Source organism: Chinchilla lanigera, unplaced genomic scaffold (assembly GCF_000276665.1).
Source record: "Chinchilla lanigera isolate Chin_1 unplaced genomic scaffold, ChiLan1.0 scaffold00017, whole genome shotgun sequence".
Lineage (NCBI taxonomy): Eukaryota > Metazoa > Chordata > Mammalia > Rodentia > Chinchillidae > Chinchilla > Chinchilla lanigera.
Window position 1 is genome coordinate 3,719,428 of NW_004955418.1, and position 18,052 is coordinate 3,737,479.

Sequence of the window (18,052 nt, forward strand, 5' to 3'; positions counted from 1 at the left end):
GAGTTTCTCCCTACACATATCAACTAGATTTCGCCTTCTCCAATGTTTTTGGGTCACTTGTGACCATAGGTCAGTATGTCTGTCTGCCTCGTGTACTGGCAAACTTCTTGATCTTTGTGCTGCAAGGCCTAGAATACAGTCTGGAACGGACCAGAGAACTGGCTGAACTGAGTTGCTGAAAGCATTCAACATTTATGAAACTGTTAGATAAGAACTACTTTGAATATGATCATAAACGTAATATTTTATGTACAGTAGTTGGAAAATTCTCATGTATATACTACAGAATTATTGTGACTTCTGAGAATCAAGAGAAGAATCTGATAAGTCTTTGATATCATTATTATGATTGCTGAAAATCATGTGCTTAGACATTCAATAAGAAAAATACTCCTTCTCTCAGCCCAGAATTTTTTTCCGGATCCCCAGTTTTCTACTATTGGTCTCTAATTTCAAAATGCTGATTATTCTTCAGCTCCAAAATGCTCCTGATAAGATATCTTGCTTTTGTTGAGCTATTTGTCTACTTTATTATATGTTATATATTACTTTACTATATGTTTCAATAAAAATATTGAAACAAAAACATTACTTCTTTTCTGCTAATTGTAATCTCACAATTCTTAATAAAAATATATAGTCATGTTTACTTCTTACTGGTAAAGCTATCATTAAAATGTCTCAGTGCTTTGAGCCTTATATTAATTAAAATTTATCCTCCAGAGTTTGGTGTCCAAATTTGAGTAACAGTAGCTAAAATCTTACCAGAAAAAAACGCAAGTATCATAAGAACTGACAGATTTCAAAGAACCAAGAAAAAAAAAATCCTACATTTTCCATTTTCTCATTGCTGAACTGAACTCTAAAAATCTTTTTATTGACAGCAAGTGGACTGGAGCGGGAATGATATTCACAGACCCAAAGAACAAATGTCAAAATCAAGTTTATTTTTAATATCCTTAAACCTCACTGTCCCTTTGAATCATGCTTAATCCTGATTTAGCTATGTGTGGGTATGTACTTGATATTCACAGAAACTCAATTTTTGGACATTTGTGGAACCATAATCTTTTTATTTCCAAATCTCCAAACTGCCCTTTGTGCTACGCTTAGATGAATGGAAAATTATACTACAGAATCAATAAGGTACAGTCAAAACTCTATTTAAGAAGGAGTTTGGGATCTTACTGCTTCAAGTAACAGGAAATATAACATGGCAGAAATATTGGGACTCTTATCCTCTAGGTGATATCAAATGGAAGAAAAATTCTAGTGGTGTCTTTTTTTTTGTCTTCAACAAAAGTTATGGTTCTCTTCATAATTACGAGATAGCAAAAGCAATTCCTAGCATCATATGCAGGCTCATCTATGGCAGCGCAAAGGAGAAATAGCCTTTCATCCCTTGGGTCTCCTTACAGTAATGGAACTCTTCCCACAACTGATAAGCAGATTGATCCTCAGAATGCGTGGGTCAGGATGAGATCATCTCTTTTGTTCTAGCTGCAAGGAAGGCTGGGAAAGAAGTTCTGGCATTTTTTATTTTCCTAAAAAGTATCTCCCAACAAGGAGTAAGAGGCTTGAGTGGGAGATCACATGAACATGTCAAAGTGAAGTTGAATTATACAGTGCTCAGTAAACATCTAAATGCTATTGGGCATAGTACTCAATACCAAATAGAAATATTTATTACGGAGTGGCTCTTATTTTGATTTTGTTGATCGCTAGAACCACTTCATATATTGTGGTAGACTGAACATTTTTGAGGACTCTACCAATGGGAACATAAACTTTGACTATTTTTTAAGTAACTTTTGTTACAAGTTATTAAGCTATTGTCTCTCACCTTTTATAGTCCATTTTCTGATGCTGAGATTTGAATTTTAAGCCACGTTTTCCTTCCCCTGTTGGTTCCCTGTTTAACTCCAACATAAAAGGCCCCAAGGAAGAGAAGGTGGGAGGCCAGAGGAAGACAGAGTGAACTGTTCCCTCCCGTTTGCTGACTAGGTCTGTTTTTCTGCTTTTCAGTCCTGTGTGACCCCAGGAACAGTCTCAGCCTGCAGCGGCAGATCCGATCATTTTGTGGCAGCAGTTGATTGTAGGCTGGGGTATTCCAGTGCTCCTGGGGCCAGCCTCAGTGCCGCTGTACGGTGACATTAGCCCCCGCTTTCTGTGGCATCACCCTGAGTTCTAGCCTTATGGGCAACTCCTCCAGGCCCAGAGACCAGCGCCAGTGGAAGGGTGAGCTCCATCACGGATCCATAGAGCAGCTCCTTGAATCTTCCAACTTCAATAATGGCAAGCTCTTCATTTCCCCCTCTAGCCCTAGGGCAGCTGTTTCTGCCACTGCTCCCTCTCCAACATTCTAGTTTAGAGATTCCCTTTGCCTTTTCAGTTCTTCAAAATCTAGTTATCAGTGATTTATCCATTTATTCCCTAGGAAGCTAAATCTGCTATATTTTTAGGGGAAGTATTTTAGATCAAATTGTTTTTTTAGTCAAAAAAGCTTGTAGTATTTTTTATTTTCCTGCAGCTTTATATCATGTACATTTTTCTAAGTTCTTTTTTTGATGCTCGAATATCACAATTTCCCACAACTCTGAAGGATTCAACTCTTCTGTTTTCAATTTCCTACAACCATCATCACAGTGTTTAACACATTTCTAAACACAAAGCTCTGTGCTGGGACAGGAGATAGATTTAATAGTTCCCAAACATTTCCCTGTGTTTAAAAAAAAATCAATGCTGTACTCCATATGTACAAGTTTCTCCAGGCTCCCACGCACATGCCTTTGAAATTGAAACACATCAAAGAGCAATGTGCCTAAAACGGAAGAAGTGATGCGATGGTGGAAAAATGAGAGGGGTGACAACGTTTTGGGAACAGAAGCACAGCAGGGGACTAAAGGTGACAAGAAAAGAACCCGCAGTAGTACGAGCTGTCAGATGAGATTCCCTAGTTATCTCTGTGAGTCAGTGGAAAAGGTGCCTTTCGTGGTGGCACTGGACTAAAGCAAAACGACCCTTCCAGAACATCCAGGTTGACCTGCAGCATCTAACTTGGGATGACCGGAATTCACTTCAAGAAATAACAGTTGAGAAAGCTTAAGAATTTGCCTTCCAGGGCAGATTAAAATGTACTGTAAAGGCTTTCACAAATGCTATTAAAAGCTAAAAAAGGAAAGGGAGCGAGTTTACAGAGAAATACTATAAAATAGGAGAGATGGGGTGGGAAGGGAAGGGAGGGTTGCAGGCCGTGTTACATAAGGGGCATAATTAAACCTGCAGCATGTTTTCACAAAACTTCACAATCTGTAAGTTTTCTGCTTCTGTGAATTCAACATCCAGCCTCGCTACAGCCTTATACCTGTGCAATCTGGAGGAAATATGAGATGTATCACTGATTACTTTGTGTTCTCAACTGTTCTATTTTTTATAGCTATCTATAGCCTTGTGGTTGACAATACACTATTTCATAAATGCCAGCCATTTCTCCTGAGTTTTCAATTGCTTTGCATTCTACCTATAAAACACTTAGGGAAATGATTTTAATGTTTCTTTAAATTAACCCTTAGTTGCAGTAATCAGAGAAAATCCAGTCTTTATAAAGCTTCTTTCAAAAACTACTGAACTTGGATATAGTAGCTTAGCTCCTAAATTAGAACTTTTTGAGTAGGTAAAATTATATACATCTCTATATATTGTATAATATATTACAATGAACGTATTTTAGCAGTATAATGACCAATTCATCTTTGCAGACCTGAAATAGATTTCTAGAAATCCCCATTTCTCTGTTCCACGTGGGGCATCCCTGTCTTGAGCATCTATGTTTGGGCCCCTTCTTTCCTTGTTTGGTGGGACTCCAACAGGCAGAAAGTTCTAGAGTGAAAACAATCATTTCTCATTCATTAAGTGAAAATACAGTTTTCTCTGTCAGGTTTAGGAGGTGTCACTAAATTTAAGGGTTCACTGCGATAAGCCAAAGAATTGAGCTAAATGAAAGGAGGTAGTGGAAGAAAATATACAGAAGAAGGTGAGTGCTGAATTACAGGAAAAGAATGAAATCACAAGGGAACAGAAAAATCATTTCCCGCGTGGAAGCAAGCTGTATCACTTTGTTTCCTATGAAATGAATATAAGTATGATAGTACACATGTTCAGCATATGTGTCATCATCTAGAAGGATAAACTGTCAACTGGTTGCAATTTTGGAGCACTTTGATCCATTTTAACTTACGTATTTAGTAAATATTTATTGAGTTTCTATTGTTTATTAGGTATTGTTTTAGGCACTGGAAATACAGAAGCAAACAATAACAAGTTCCTACTTTTAAGGCCTTTGGCAACAAACACTAAACACAGACAAAATAATGCACAATTTCAAATTCTTACAAGTATCAAAGAAAATGATATGTGGTGATAGAATGAAGACCGCTTTAAGAGGTAGTGGTGAACACTCTTTTAGGAAGAGTAGGCAGGGATGGTAACTATAGGGGGTGACATTTCATAGAGAGTTCAAAGAAATAAAAAACTGAGGCATGAAAACCTGTTGTAAAAGCTAATTGCAGGCACAGAGCAAGAAGTGCCTTGAGATGGGAATTCACTTAGATGTTTCTGTGGGTCAGAAAAAATACTGCTATGGCTCAAGTCAAACACAGTAAGGGAGAGTGAAAATGGTTTGCTACTAATAAGACTGCAATGGTGGGGAGAAACACGAATGTGTGATGTTCCAGAATATGTTAAGGCATTTTGATGTTTTTCCATTTCGGTGGAATGCTATTAGGGGTAGAAGCATGGAAATTATATAGTTGGGTTATGACTTAAACAGCAAGTGTGAGCACTATAGGGGGAATGGACTTGAAGTGGTGGAAGCAGTTTGACCAGTTAGAAGGGTCTGCAGCAGTACGAGTGGGTGATGATGGGGAATGAAACAGGGCTCGGTGAAGATGAAGAAAAATTGTCAGACTCATCTAATTTGCGGTAGATTGGGAGGACTTGTTGATGAGACTATTGAGATGTGATATACACAAATGGAAGGGGAACTTTTGGAAACAAATGTTGAGTGGTAGTATAATTTATGGAGAAGAGAAAGACTGAAGGAGCATTTGAAGAGTTCTGTGCCGGTGTCAGTGAATGAAACAGCCTGATTTACAAAGAAGGAGGAGATATGGGAATGTGAGAAATGACTAAAGTTGCTCATGGAAAAGTTAGTTCTTACGTGATAGACAAGTAGGGTTTCTGCCAAAATGAAATCACATTCAAAGTGAAGTCACGCTTTTATGGCATACAACAGATTTTCCTTTAAAACTGCACCTAGGATGCAGGGAAAATTTAGGAATGGAGAACAACATGAAGAAATAGTAGCAGGAAAAAAGGACAGAATAGATAGAAGCAAAACAGGTGCCTCTTAATGTGTCTGACTCTTGAGGAATAAACTCACTGCCTTTTCTCTTAGGACACCGCCTTTTCCCCAAATCTGGGCCAGTCCTGTCAGTCACATTTAAACTGCACGGTTAGCACCCCGCCCACGGCTGACTCAAGTTGAGCCAAATGTAGTTTCCATCTTGAAATTTGGAATTAGAATCAAGTGATATTTGTATCCGTTTTGAGGCAAAGCTCAGGCTTGAATCTTTACTGTAATATGTTGATGTGGGAATGTTAGGTTGACCATATGTCACTGTGTGAGTCTGAGAGGTAGAGGAAGTGTTGGAAGAGAAGAGAGGAAAATAGGCAATGAGGAAAAAAAGCAAAAATGGGAGAAGGAAAGAGTTCTGACTCCTGACGAGGCTGCACAGTGGGGCTCTTTGCTTACTTTTATCTCCCTACAAAACCCCTCCTAATTTGCACCTTCTGTTACTTGCACTGAAAGCCAAACTAGAAGCGCTCAAAACAATGATTTGGGGATTATTCCATTCTGAAATAAAGTCTTATGGGGTAAATGGTATAAGGAGGGGAGTGTGGGGTAGGGACACATGGCCCTCTCCTTACCTATGGTCTCACAGAGCACTGCAGCATAATGTACTACGGTCTCAAGGAGGAAAAAAAATCCTACCCAATAGACAGTAGTGTGACAGAACTAGAAAGATGAACATATGTGATTCCAAGTGGGTAAACTGCAAACATGCATGCACAGTATGCTGACTTAAGGATCGATGGCATGTTACAAGTACACACACATGCACACTTCTTTTTCAAACTTTATTGGTATAATATATATAGATAAGTAAATAAACAAAAGCACTGAATTTTCAAAACTGAACTTACTTGAGCAATGTGCTGTGTGATCAACACATCAAGGATCTCAAGAGTATAGGATTGTTTTGAATCTTAGTACTTAGCCAGAGAGTTCACACACTTACATAATTTACAGTATTTAATTCATCTTTAAATGAATGTACTGAGTCTGAAGTTGCTCCTCCTCTTTTCCCTGTCTTACAAACATTGCTACGCTTTCCACGCATTACCTCCCTTAACCGCTGCCACAGCCTTGGTAGGTGGAATGCCACGCCCGTTTACAGGAGGAACTAGAGGCTCGAGGTGCTTAGGGACATGTGCAAGCTCACATTTTTTTTTTTTTTTTTTTTTTTTTTTGGTACCGGGAATCAAATTCAGGACCTTGCGCTTGCCAGGCAGGTGCTTGTGCCACTGAGCTATGTCCCCGCCGCATACCTAAAAACTGGACTCAGCTGTGCTTTCTTCCAGAGTACTCTTACTTGCTACCGGCCCGTCTGGGACAGAATGATGTGGGTCACTGTCAGCAAATTCTTTTAATACACAAGTGATGCTGTATTGTAAGTAATGCGGTTTCCAAACAGGTATGGAAGATGGTGTGAGACTGCTAAGCCCTGCCTAGAAGGGACCAACGAAAATAGTGACTGCAAGAGATGATTTCAGATTTATATATTTAAGAATAGGAATTGGAAGGGAGGGAAGTGTTAAAGGAACGCCAGAACAGTCGGAGCCCGATGAGGAGTGGGACGGGCTTCATGGACACTGAAAGGAAGAGCAAATGAGGTTGGAAAGGCAGATGTGAGCGGAGAAGGAAGGGGAGGCTGAAAACCTAGAAAACCAAGATGATAAAAATCTGGAAAGAGGCGGCTATTTTGGGTAAAGTGAGATGAGTATGAATTTGATGTTTAATATGCATACAGGAGCTGTGTTATACAATTACAGAAAAAGTTTATGGCATCTTCTCTAATATCCTTCACTCTCATTTAAAACTTTTTATTACCTCCTATAGCAAAATGACCAAGTACTTTCATAGGAAGGAATAATAATGAAGACCGGGGTACAAAGCCGCTACCACCTGGTGTTGATATCTCACTAATGGATTTGGTTAGACCGCAGACTGGTAATTTCCAGCAGCTCTCTGTGAAGATCATGAGGGTTGTTTTTCCCTTCTCACCATTGGTACATAAGCTGCTTAGCGGTCAGGGCCTTCCCTCCTCATGGCCCTCCCTCCTTTCTTTTCTCTGTCTCTCTTTCTGGTTTTTGCTGTTAGTAAAATTAATAAAGCATATGCTTGTGTCATTTTGCTTATACCTCAAGGTACTAAATTTTAGCTAGATAATTTTAGTAAGACAACTGACTGAATACAGTGTATATCTCACTTCTGGGAATATTTCTTAGATTTGTCTTTTTAACTGATTCTGAAATAAATGTCCTCCCTTGGTCTCCGTCCTGTTTCTCCAGAGAATAATTTGTTTTGGCTTTATATTTAGTAAATGAGTCCCTAGCATGTACTAGACACCACTAACTATCTGAACAGATTTTAATCAGTGGAACCACTTTTATCCAGGCAAATATTGCCTGAAATTCAAACTATGTTTGTAAATGTGTGAATATTTGTTTCCACTATTGCTTTATAAAACTTGAGTTCTAGTGTAAATTTGTAATTTATAACTTTTCCTTGAAGAACTAACACTGCCAATTTTTCTCATGTAATTTACTCATTTGTTGTCTTAAAAGAAAAACCAACAATCTCTAAGTTGCTGAGTCTATATCTCACTCAAACTTCCTCTACTTTTCTACCAAATTAAAAAAAAAATAAGGAAACTAACTCAAGAAATAGGAAAAGAGTAAGGAACAACTTAAGGCACTAAAGTTTAACATAGTCTCATGATAGGATGGAAATTATTTTAACCAATTTACGCAATTATACAAGAGGTCTATGTATTTCAGAGCCAGAGCAATTAATAGACAATATAAGTTTATTAAGAGTGTTTTCTATAAATATTTCACATGGTTTTGCTTTGAACTCCATGGCTTATCACAAATTTGCACTTGATAAAGCATGATTCCCTAAAAAGAAGAGATGACGAAGGGTGAGGCACACAATAGCGGTTACTTCTTACTTACAGCAACGGCCTCCAGGATTTGTTTAACAGCATCTGCAGCGTCTCGCTCACTGTAATACCCCTTCTCCACAATCCTAGAAGAAACACGAAATACTTCTCAGACACACACACTTAGTGGAGTGGATGTTAAAGAAGTTAACTAGATTAATGTCACAGATGATACATCTGAGCAATTGCAGTAGCCTACCATAACAGCAGGGGGAGGGTTTCCATAAACTGGTACCCTAAAGCCTCTGAATTTACTTAGGAAAATGGAAAACATTTATTTTGCCTTGTCTTAAACTCTCAATCCTATTCCAGGAGAAAAACATTCATTCTTACTAAACTTGACATTGTAAGACATTCTGAACAGATGCCAAGTAGACAACGTACAAGGAAGCACCCAACGTCATTGTCATACAGCTTCAATAATTATTATTTCAGGACCAATCTTCTTGTATCTACGCAATCACTTTCCTACCTCATTTATTATTTTGAAGCAAATATTAGATGGCAATAAATTGACTCCTAAATATATGAGGTGTAAAAGAAAAGAGATCTTTTAAATCAAAGCCATAATGACAAGCACATCTACAAATCACAATAATTCCTTAATATTATCAAGTGACCAGTTTTCCAACTTCCATGTCTTGAAATGTTAGATTTTGATCTGAATTAGTGTTCCAGTAATAGCTATAAAACTTGATTACTTCTCAAAATGGGTCTTTATCTGATTTTTGTTTCTTTTAAAAGTGGGAAGAAGTAACAAGTCCTCAAAGTAGCTGGAATTGAAAGTTAAACTTTAAATCTACAAAATGTTTTCAGATGAGAGGAAACAGTGAAGAAAAGAAGAACAGCTTTCACAAAATAAAAAGATATATTATTTAAAATACATGAGTATTATAGCTATCAAGATTCAGGGGCGAGAACTATACAATTTCAATTACTTTCTTTCCCATTCAATTATTTAGAACAATGGCAAGAAACACAGACTTGTCATCTTTTCAAAGTATGAAAGCTTTAAAAGGCTTTGAAACAGAATGAGAAAATAGGTTATAATATTAAGGGATGTCATTAATTGTTCTTGAAATTCATCAGATGATATTTCCTTATAAGACTACAAGCTTTATATATTCATGATTACATTTGGTAGTATATTTCCTAACATTTAATTAAAATAATTTATTGACCTATATTTTCTTAACACTTTAAAATTAAGTATGAGACAAGGGGAAAAGAAAGGCTATTGTGACGGTAAGTTGAGTGCTATGACTAATATTACATCACTGTCCATATGTTTCTCTAGATGTAGATTTTGTGATATATTCATTAGCGAGCACAGGGGTAATCAGAGCTCTTCGCACACTGCACCTTCATGCTCAGGAACTTGGATCTTTCCAGTCTTGCTAAGAGTTAGAGAGCAATTGTTACAAAGATGGGGAGAAAATAATTCACCTCCTGACCTGCAAAAGAAGTGTGCATTCTCTCCAGAGTCCCTTACCCAGATTACAGCTTCACTCAAACTGCTTTGTGCAACCCCTCTATGGGGTACTGCTCATGTCTTACTCTGTACAAATGGTACTTCTGGAGCTGAACTGAGCCAGGTTGCACAACTGTGATCCATGTCCCCGTCCCCAAGTTGTTGGCTAAATACACAGTTCTTATAGGTATGAAGTTTGCAAAGGAAATGTCTGCTCTGTACTTTGGTTTATTATGAAATCTCAGGCTTTGGCCTAGATGTGGTTTGTGTGTTTCATTTGAGTATAATTTAGGGTTAAGTGCATGCTATGGACTAAATGTTTGTGTGCCCCAAACTTCATATGCTATGACGGAGCCACTAAGGTCCTAGCTATTAGGAGGTGGAGCCCTTGAGAGGCGATCAGGTCACGAGGGTGGAGCCCTTAGTGTCCCAGGGCACTGCTTCCGCCTTTGTGCCATGTGAGATCAAAGCAAGAATGCACCATCTACACACCAGAAAGCAGTACCTCACCAGATACTGAATGTGCAAGCACTTTATCTCGTACTTTCCAGCCCAAAACTATGAGAAATTAACTCCCCTTGCTTAAAACATTTTGTTGTGAGAGTCCTAATGGAACAAGGCCACTGGGACGCAGTCCTACTGGAACACTGTGTAATGTCCACAAACTAGCTGGATGGAGGGGTGGATTTTCTTGGGAGCTGTTTCCAGACAAAGCTAAGAGCAGTGCAAAGCAGAACAATGGTTAATGGAACTTTTACTCATTTCCCCCAATGTAAGTGATGTCAAATTAACAAACTCGTTCATCTAATTAATGGAGAGGACACATTCTAACACATACATGCACCCACTCATTTGTTTAATGCACACTGTGGAGAAACGATGAGGTGCATGGCAGCCAGTAGTGAGAGAGACACGGCTGCCTACTCTCGGGCTTTCTCCTAGAATAAGCAGCCAGACAACAATCAACTGAGTGCTAAGTGCTGCCACAGAGGCATTGGAAAGGAGCCTCAAAGATCCTGAAAAGGTATTAGTGTATTCTGGACCACGGAGGGTGGGGACAAGATCCCAGCGATACCTTAGACCAAAAAAGTGCACAGAAATTTCTCCGATACGGAAAGGGTGTGAAGTGCAGTTTGCAACAGGTAAGGCAGAGAAGCAGAGGGTCGGGCAGAAGGGAGGCGGTTCTAACAACAACAAAACAGGAATGAGGTCGTACTAAGAGAGCATTAAGATGGGTTGGTTATACTGATCACTATTTCCCAGTGTCTAATGTGAGTCAAGAATTTGATGGCTGTAAAATGAGTCAAATGTGGGCTCTCGTGCAGGTGAGACCACCAAGTGGAGAAAAGCAAGTTACAAGCAAAAGAACACTATCACAGATGCAAGCATGTTACACAGGGACTGTACAGCTGAGGGCTGTGTTAATTCTGTAGCGAGAAACAGCATCCCTCGAGCAGGTCTGTGGAGCAAGGACACCGAATGTGGGTGCTTCTTCTGGGTGCTTCATCTCGCCTTGAGCCCTGCATGTTACATCCCGGCCTCCCATCACCCTTCAACTGCTTCGCATCAAGGCCGCTTCTGGTATCAGGAGATTTGTTTTTTCCTTCCTGGGTAATTATCAGTCAAAGTGCCACAGGAGTAAATTTCTGGAGCTCAAACATTCGCTTTTAAATATTTTATAAGTTGAGGTTGATTTTTGAGTCATTTGAGGTTGACTGGAAAGCAGAGAACTTCTCAAACTGCAAATGCAAGTTTATCACTTAGAACTATAAGTGAAGACATTAGTGACCAAGCAAGGAAAATGAATTATTGAAATCTTCATCTAGCCACTCATGTCAAACGGTGTGCCTGGATGATGCCTTGTGGGGACACTCTCAGCTCTCTCACCACACTGTGGCTGGGAGCGCTTGCAGAGCCCGGCTGCAGGTGTTGCTCAGGGTAGGCGGTCTAAACGTATTTGTGGCAACAATATTAACTGCTAAGTGAATGGATTCAGAAAAAAATTCATACTGTGAACTCTGGGACAATTCCTTTGGAACAAAAGAATTGGGTTTGAAAGTGATGTGCAACCCCAGTACCCTGGCCGTGGGTCCAGAGGGAAACAGCCCTATGAACGCTTCTCAAAGAAGAATGCACTAAGTAGGAGGATTATTTCTGACCTCAGGAACAAACTTAAAGTTATACAGCTTTAGATATTACCGAAATGTAAATCTTCTCAGAAACAAAATCAAAGCGATTTAAATTCAGTACCATAGAATACTGTCTTTGTTACAAAGTGACACATAGCAATTCCTTTATACAATTTAACTGGTATTTAAAGCAACTGGTGATGAAAATGAACCACGGCTAAGCAGACAAAGGTTTATAGCTTTATACAAAAGATATCAGTGATTTGGATTTCTAACAGCATGAAGGTATTCAATCAGTACAGGGGGTTTAAAGCTTAATAAGGGGTAACTAGGGGTGATGTCTTTGTTTCTGAGTGCACTTATTACTTTATTTCTCTTCAAATCTAGTGCACTAATTTCCTTTCTATGCTTTGTAAAACCATACGAAAGCAATTAAGATGCAATCAGAATCTTAAGATCATTTTATAAGGGTGAGGGCCACACAATTTTGGTACTGGGTTCTGGCTATGATGAAAGGCTCAGTGATTTAAAAAAAAGGTCTCGGGGCTGGGGATTTAGCTCAGCGGCAAAGCGCCTGCCTGGCAAGCGCAAGGTCGTGAGTTCGGTTCCTGGTACCCGAGAAAAACCAAAAAATAAAATAAAATAAAATAAAAAAAAATAAAATAAAAAAAAGGTCTCCCAGGTTTTATCCCAACACGGACCCCAGATGCTGCCCACGGGCCCCAGATCTTACAGACACCTGGAGATATGGAAAGGAAACACAGGGGCAGCAGGGTGCTCTGGGTGCCTCCCCGCAATCCTCTGCCTCAACCACCTCTCTTCCTCCAACCGTGTGTCTTTTACTCGCACTGCTTGCTGTGCTGGTCCTTGCATGCCTCTTCCCCCTCGTTGGTCTGTTTTCTTTCTCATCATTTTAAAATTGTAGGATAAAAAGATGCGAGTAATGCCCATTTCTCTCCAGGGTCTGCTTTAATGCATGGCTCACGTGCATCTGCCTCCGTCACACTAATTGCTGCAAATCGAATTGAGCACATCTCCATCCAGGCAGTTAGCACAGGCACTGTAGCTGAAGAGCTCTAATCTGATCATATCCTGAGGCCTCAGACTTCCTGGCATGGAGATTAGGAGCCCTACCGCTCTGCCTTCGGGTATAGCTCTTTCTCAAATGGCTGTATTATTAGGGGAGCGTAGGTTATGTGAGACATTGGTTGGATACACGCATGGGCTGAAGGATAAAATGTCAGAGAATAAAAGCCCTGAAAAATGTGAGCTTCAGGAACCAATCTTTATGGCTACCAGTACCATTATGCTGTTACACGTAAAATTATGCTAAAATGAATTCTGCTGTGTATCCAGCTCAAATTCACAATTCTATTATAAGTTTCATTTACTGCTTTTTCTCACTGGGGGCTGGAGTGCTTTCTGATGCTCTCTCAAAGAACTTTCCCGTAGAGTATTAGATTCATGTATTAAACAAGGGTGGTTTCAAAGGCCTACTAGCACCTGCCATATTTGAGCACTGGGGAGGGGGCTGGAAGACTGGGGGTCAATGTGGGTGCTGGCTGGTGAACTTCAGTAAGGGAGAAAGAAAAGCTGAATCAAACCGTAGGCCCAGGAATGGGCCTAAGGGATTCCTAGTTCAGTTCTCTCTACTGTAAGTGAAAAGCCTGACCCAAAGACTTTATATGAACTGCTGCTGGAAAGCACACTGTTTACTTAGCCACTCACTTGACAAACATGTAGGAACCGCTTGCTCTCTGCCTAATCCAATATTTGAAGTGAAGACAAAGAAATTCACGTCTTACCCCTGCCGGGGTGCTGTGCTCTTGCGTTTATCATTGCTAAGCCAATATAACATTTGCCTTAAAACAGTCTACTCCACCTGGAAGCAGTTTTACACTGAGAGAACCCCTTGATTTGGGACCCAGCGCACAGTGTCTGTGTCTCAGGTACCACACGCAAGAACCCCCGGATGGATACTTGGAGCCAAATTAGGGGCCAGTCTCCAGCACATGCAAGGCACCTTACGAGATGCCCTTGGCACACTGATCCTTATCTCTACTTTGCTTTTAGTCCCACCCCTCATTTTTTTTAATATTTTGATACTAAGGGTGTCTCTATAAACCCCAATTGATTTTGGGGGGAAGGGGATGGCAGCATTAAAATATTACAGTCCATATCACAGTTTTCCCTTCTCTTTGTAGTCCATGAGCTCCCGAGGGAGGAGACACCATACTATAGCTGATTTGGGAATGAAGCTAGAATGGTGGGGAGAACTGCACATGACTTTGTCCATTATGCTTTCAAACATCTTGACTTGAAGTGGAAGGAGTGAGCAGCCTCCTGGGCTGACCCGATCAAACTCGTGCTTTAAACACAGAAGGAGTGAAACTAGTACCAGTGAGGAGTCTATTGCAATGGGAAAGGGAGTGTGTGGCATCCAAAATGCAGGAGCAATGGAGAAGGAGAGAAGGGATGAACCTGAGAGCTTCTCAGAGGAGGAACTTCAAGGGCAGAACAGGAAGAACTAAAAGAAAGAAGCAGGGAGAAATCAATGCTGCTTAGCTTAGTTTGTGAGTTCACAGAGAGAGGAAGGAGAAGTAAGACTAAGACTTGAAAGAAGGATGCTGAGCTCACTTGAGGACATGCTGACTTAGAGATGCCAGTGGGACCTCATGGCAAAAACACCCAGTAGATTGTTGCTATTATGGGCTGCTTTGGCTGAATTCCTAGTCACGGTGTGGCCCACGCCACTGGTGAGTACTGAATTTACCTACAGAAAATGTAGAAGACATCTAAGGGAATCATGGATCCTTAAGAGGTAGAGAGGGGAAGAGGAACTCAGGAAAGAGATAAAGAGACAACTGAGAAGTTGGATAGAAACCTAAGGAAACCAGTCACGCATGGGAGATGTGGAGTGTGCCCGGCAACACAAACTGCAGCAGACCAGTCTTCAAATATGTGTGGTCTTTGGCCTCAGCAGACACTCGGAGTCCTCAAAAGTCTTCCCTCTTGTCCTTATCTGTTCTCATATTCTCAGTTTCAAGCGTCACCTCTTCCTCCCCCAAGAGCCTTACTCCATTGACCCCAGATATTATTTGAAGACAAATTTCCAACAGTACTGGAAAAATACAGCCTATCGGTCTGAGTTATCAAAACCTTTTATACCCCAGCCTTTGGCCATTCCCAGGCCAGAGAAATGCTTGCTTCACGTCTCCACGGACTTTCCCTTTCTGGAAATGCCATACAAATGGAGTCAGACAATATAAAGTCTTCTGTGTTTAGCTTTTCCTACCTAGTATAGGGGTTTTGAGGTTCACCTATGTCAGTGGTGGCAAACCCACAGAATGAGTGTTATCTGCTTTTCTTTTAAGCAAAAGATGTTAATGTATGTGTTTTTCTAAACAAAAACCTCAGTATTTGGTTTAACTGCAGTGTTGGCACTTGGCAACAACTAAGTAGGTTGGGGGTTGCAGGTTGGGCACTCATCTCTAAAAGGTTTGCCATCACTGATCTATGTTGTAGTGTGATCAAAAGTCTTCTTTGCATTACTGAATCCGCACTGCACCTTTTGTTTGTTCATTTACCATTTGTTGACACTGGCATTATCCCATCTCTTTTACATGCTCACTCTATGTTTTGGTTACTTTTCTCTCATTGCTGAGACAAAATACCCAATGCCCAAAATGAAGGAAGGAAAGGTTTATTTAGCTTACAGTTTGTGGAGGTTTCAGTCCATACTTGGCTAGCTCAGAGGCAGAAGATAGCAAAGCAACAAGAGCAAAAGGGGCGAATCGCGGCCAAACAGCAAGCAGCCAGAGCAAACGGGAGGAATGGCACCAAGCAGCTTCTTTCCCTCCCCTACATTGTAAAACAGGTTACCCCCACCTAAGGGGCGTGTAGCTCTCACATAATCTCCATGCGCTCCTCTTCCGCAGGCTCAGGATGTATACAAAGTAAGCACCCTGGCTTCCTGCTGAGTCACTTAGCCAAACCTCTAGACTCCCCAAGTTGACACAATGTATCAACCATAACACTCTACATGCAGACATCTGTCTGGGCTCCTGTCTGTCCTTATGGAGCCTGAATGGCAAGGGAAATTGACACAAGCAATGCCTACAACGTTTGATGGGCTATGTGAAACTGAGTCCATTACCTTCAACCCAGGAGCCTCAGATCTTTTCCCAGCATTCATAAAAGGTTCATATATTAGTTTATAAGCAAGGTGGTATTGTATCTCAGCTCCCACTGTAACCCTCCAACTTTGTACTTCATTTTCAAAACTGTTCCAAGTAGGCTACTTCTCTGGTTCTTTAGAATCTCGTCACCTTTTTCTACTTCCGAGGAAGCAGCACAAGTCTACACTAAACAAATTCCTTTATTTAACTCTCTGTATCACCCTCTGAGTACCTTCTCTGGAATGTTGTTCCAATATGTAAGTCCCTGTCACACAGATCTCTCCTGCTTCTCATCTGTGCAGGTTCTGTCCTACCAGAAAAGGGATGTGCTCCCAGTGCTACATTTGGAAATAACAAATAAGCCTCCATTTGTCTTGTGTTCCTTTGAATTAGCTTACCTCTCTCCTTTCCTTTGTAGCCAAGCTTTTAGAAAAAGTAGACTACATTTAGTATAAATCAAAGTATGTTTTTTTCACACATAGCTGCATAAAACCACATAAACAGATACATTTAAAACACGCATGGTTGAAAAACAACTATATCAATTAATTCTAAAATTAACCCAACACTTGAGTAGGCTAAAACATTAAATTAATAACCCAAAGTCTTATGGGTTGACTGATTCCTTGATTCATTCACTGCAGTACTGGGCACTGAACCTGAGGTTTTTCATATGCTAGGCTATTACTCTACCGCTGAGTTAAATCTCCAGTCCTGAAGTTTTATTTCTAAGTGTAAGAAAATTGACACTTCCTTACAGAGAAGGAGCATGACACGATAGACAAATCATATGCGTTGGGATGTGATGCACTTATTTCACTCTTATGTAATGATTGTTATTACTAGATTGTACATAAACTGAGTGACTTAAAGAGAGTTAATGAACTTCTCTGATCTCAGTTATCTTGTCTGTAAAATGTATATATCAGGGCATATTTTGTATATGTGTTGCTATGAGGAATATATGAAATCATGATAATAAAGTGCCTGCAAAATCCATACTCAAAAATGGCCTTCATTAGAGTGACTAACATCTTTTATAGACAATCTATACTGTAGGACTTAACTTACATTAATGACTAATTTTGAACACAACCGTGCAGACTTTTCTTGAGTTTGGTTAACCATAGTATTAACCATGATACAAGCCTAGGAAGATGGGGGCAAGATATAGCTTAAAATCTTATTTCTGGAAGCTTCTTTTAATGGTAAATGTCCAGAACATTCAGTTTGTTTTCCCATAAGTGAGAAGCCCAGAAATGCTGAAGTGGAACGGCAGTTAGGATTCATAAACAAGGATGTGGTCAGATATTTAACAGCCTAACCACATAGTCCTCAAGCATAACCATTGTTTCTCTTGGATACTCACAGCTTACAGCTTACAAAAAGATCACTTTATGTTTTGGCGAGTCCAAAACAAAATAAAAATGAAACAAAATCTCCTTTGGAGTCATACAAATACGAATTTCAAGCTTGACTTCTATACTTGTCCATATCTTCTTTATCTTATGCTCTTGAAAAAACATGGAGGATAGTTCCTTCCAAAATTTCAAGAGTTTTTGAGTGAACTAAATACTGTTCTACACAGAACCAATGACATCTTAGATTCTCCATAAATAAAATAAGCAACAGTGCGTTCCCTTTGACATGATGTGGATGAACCTGACTGGATTTAACAAGAAGGAAAGTCAGGCTATGCAAAGAGGAAATGGCTGGACCAATAGACAATCTAGCTACTTTTTTGGGAAGATCATTTACCTTTACCAGCTCTCAGTTTCCACATCTGCATAGTATGGAAACTGCTTTTTCTGTAGCTTTCCCCCAGAGGGTGGAAAACACACTAGGACCTGTGAAAGACTTTTAAAACCTCATGCGAACTTCTGCTCTCAGCGATGGTGACTAGACAAGCCTCTGGGCAAGAACAATGAG

General features: G+C 40.0%; 1 protein-coding gene across 1 annotated transcript in view; it reads right to left on the minus strand.

Annotated features, from left to right (window-relative positions):
* Window positions 1-18,052, minus strand: part of Camk4 (calcium/calmodulin-dependent protein kinase IV) — a gene marked incomplete at its 5' end in the record, with an annotated part of 222,824 nt that overhangs the window by 55,076 nt on the left and 149,696 nt on the right. Inside the window, 1 exon segment of the mRNA XM_005382166.2 lies at window positions 8,359-8,431. Coding sequence (XP_005382223.1) covers window positions 8,359-8,431 — 73 coding nt within the window.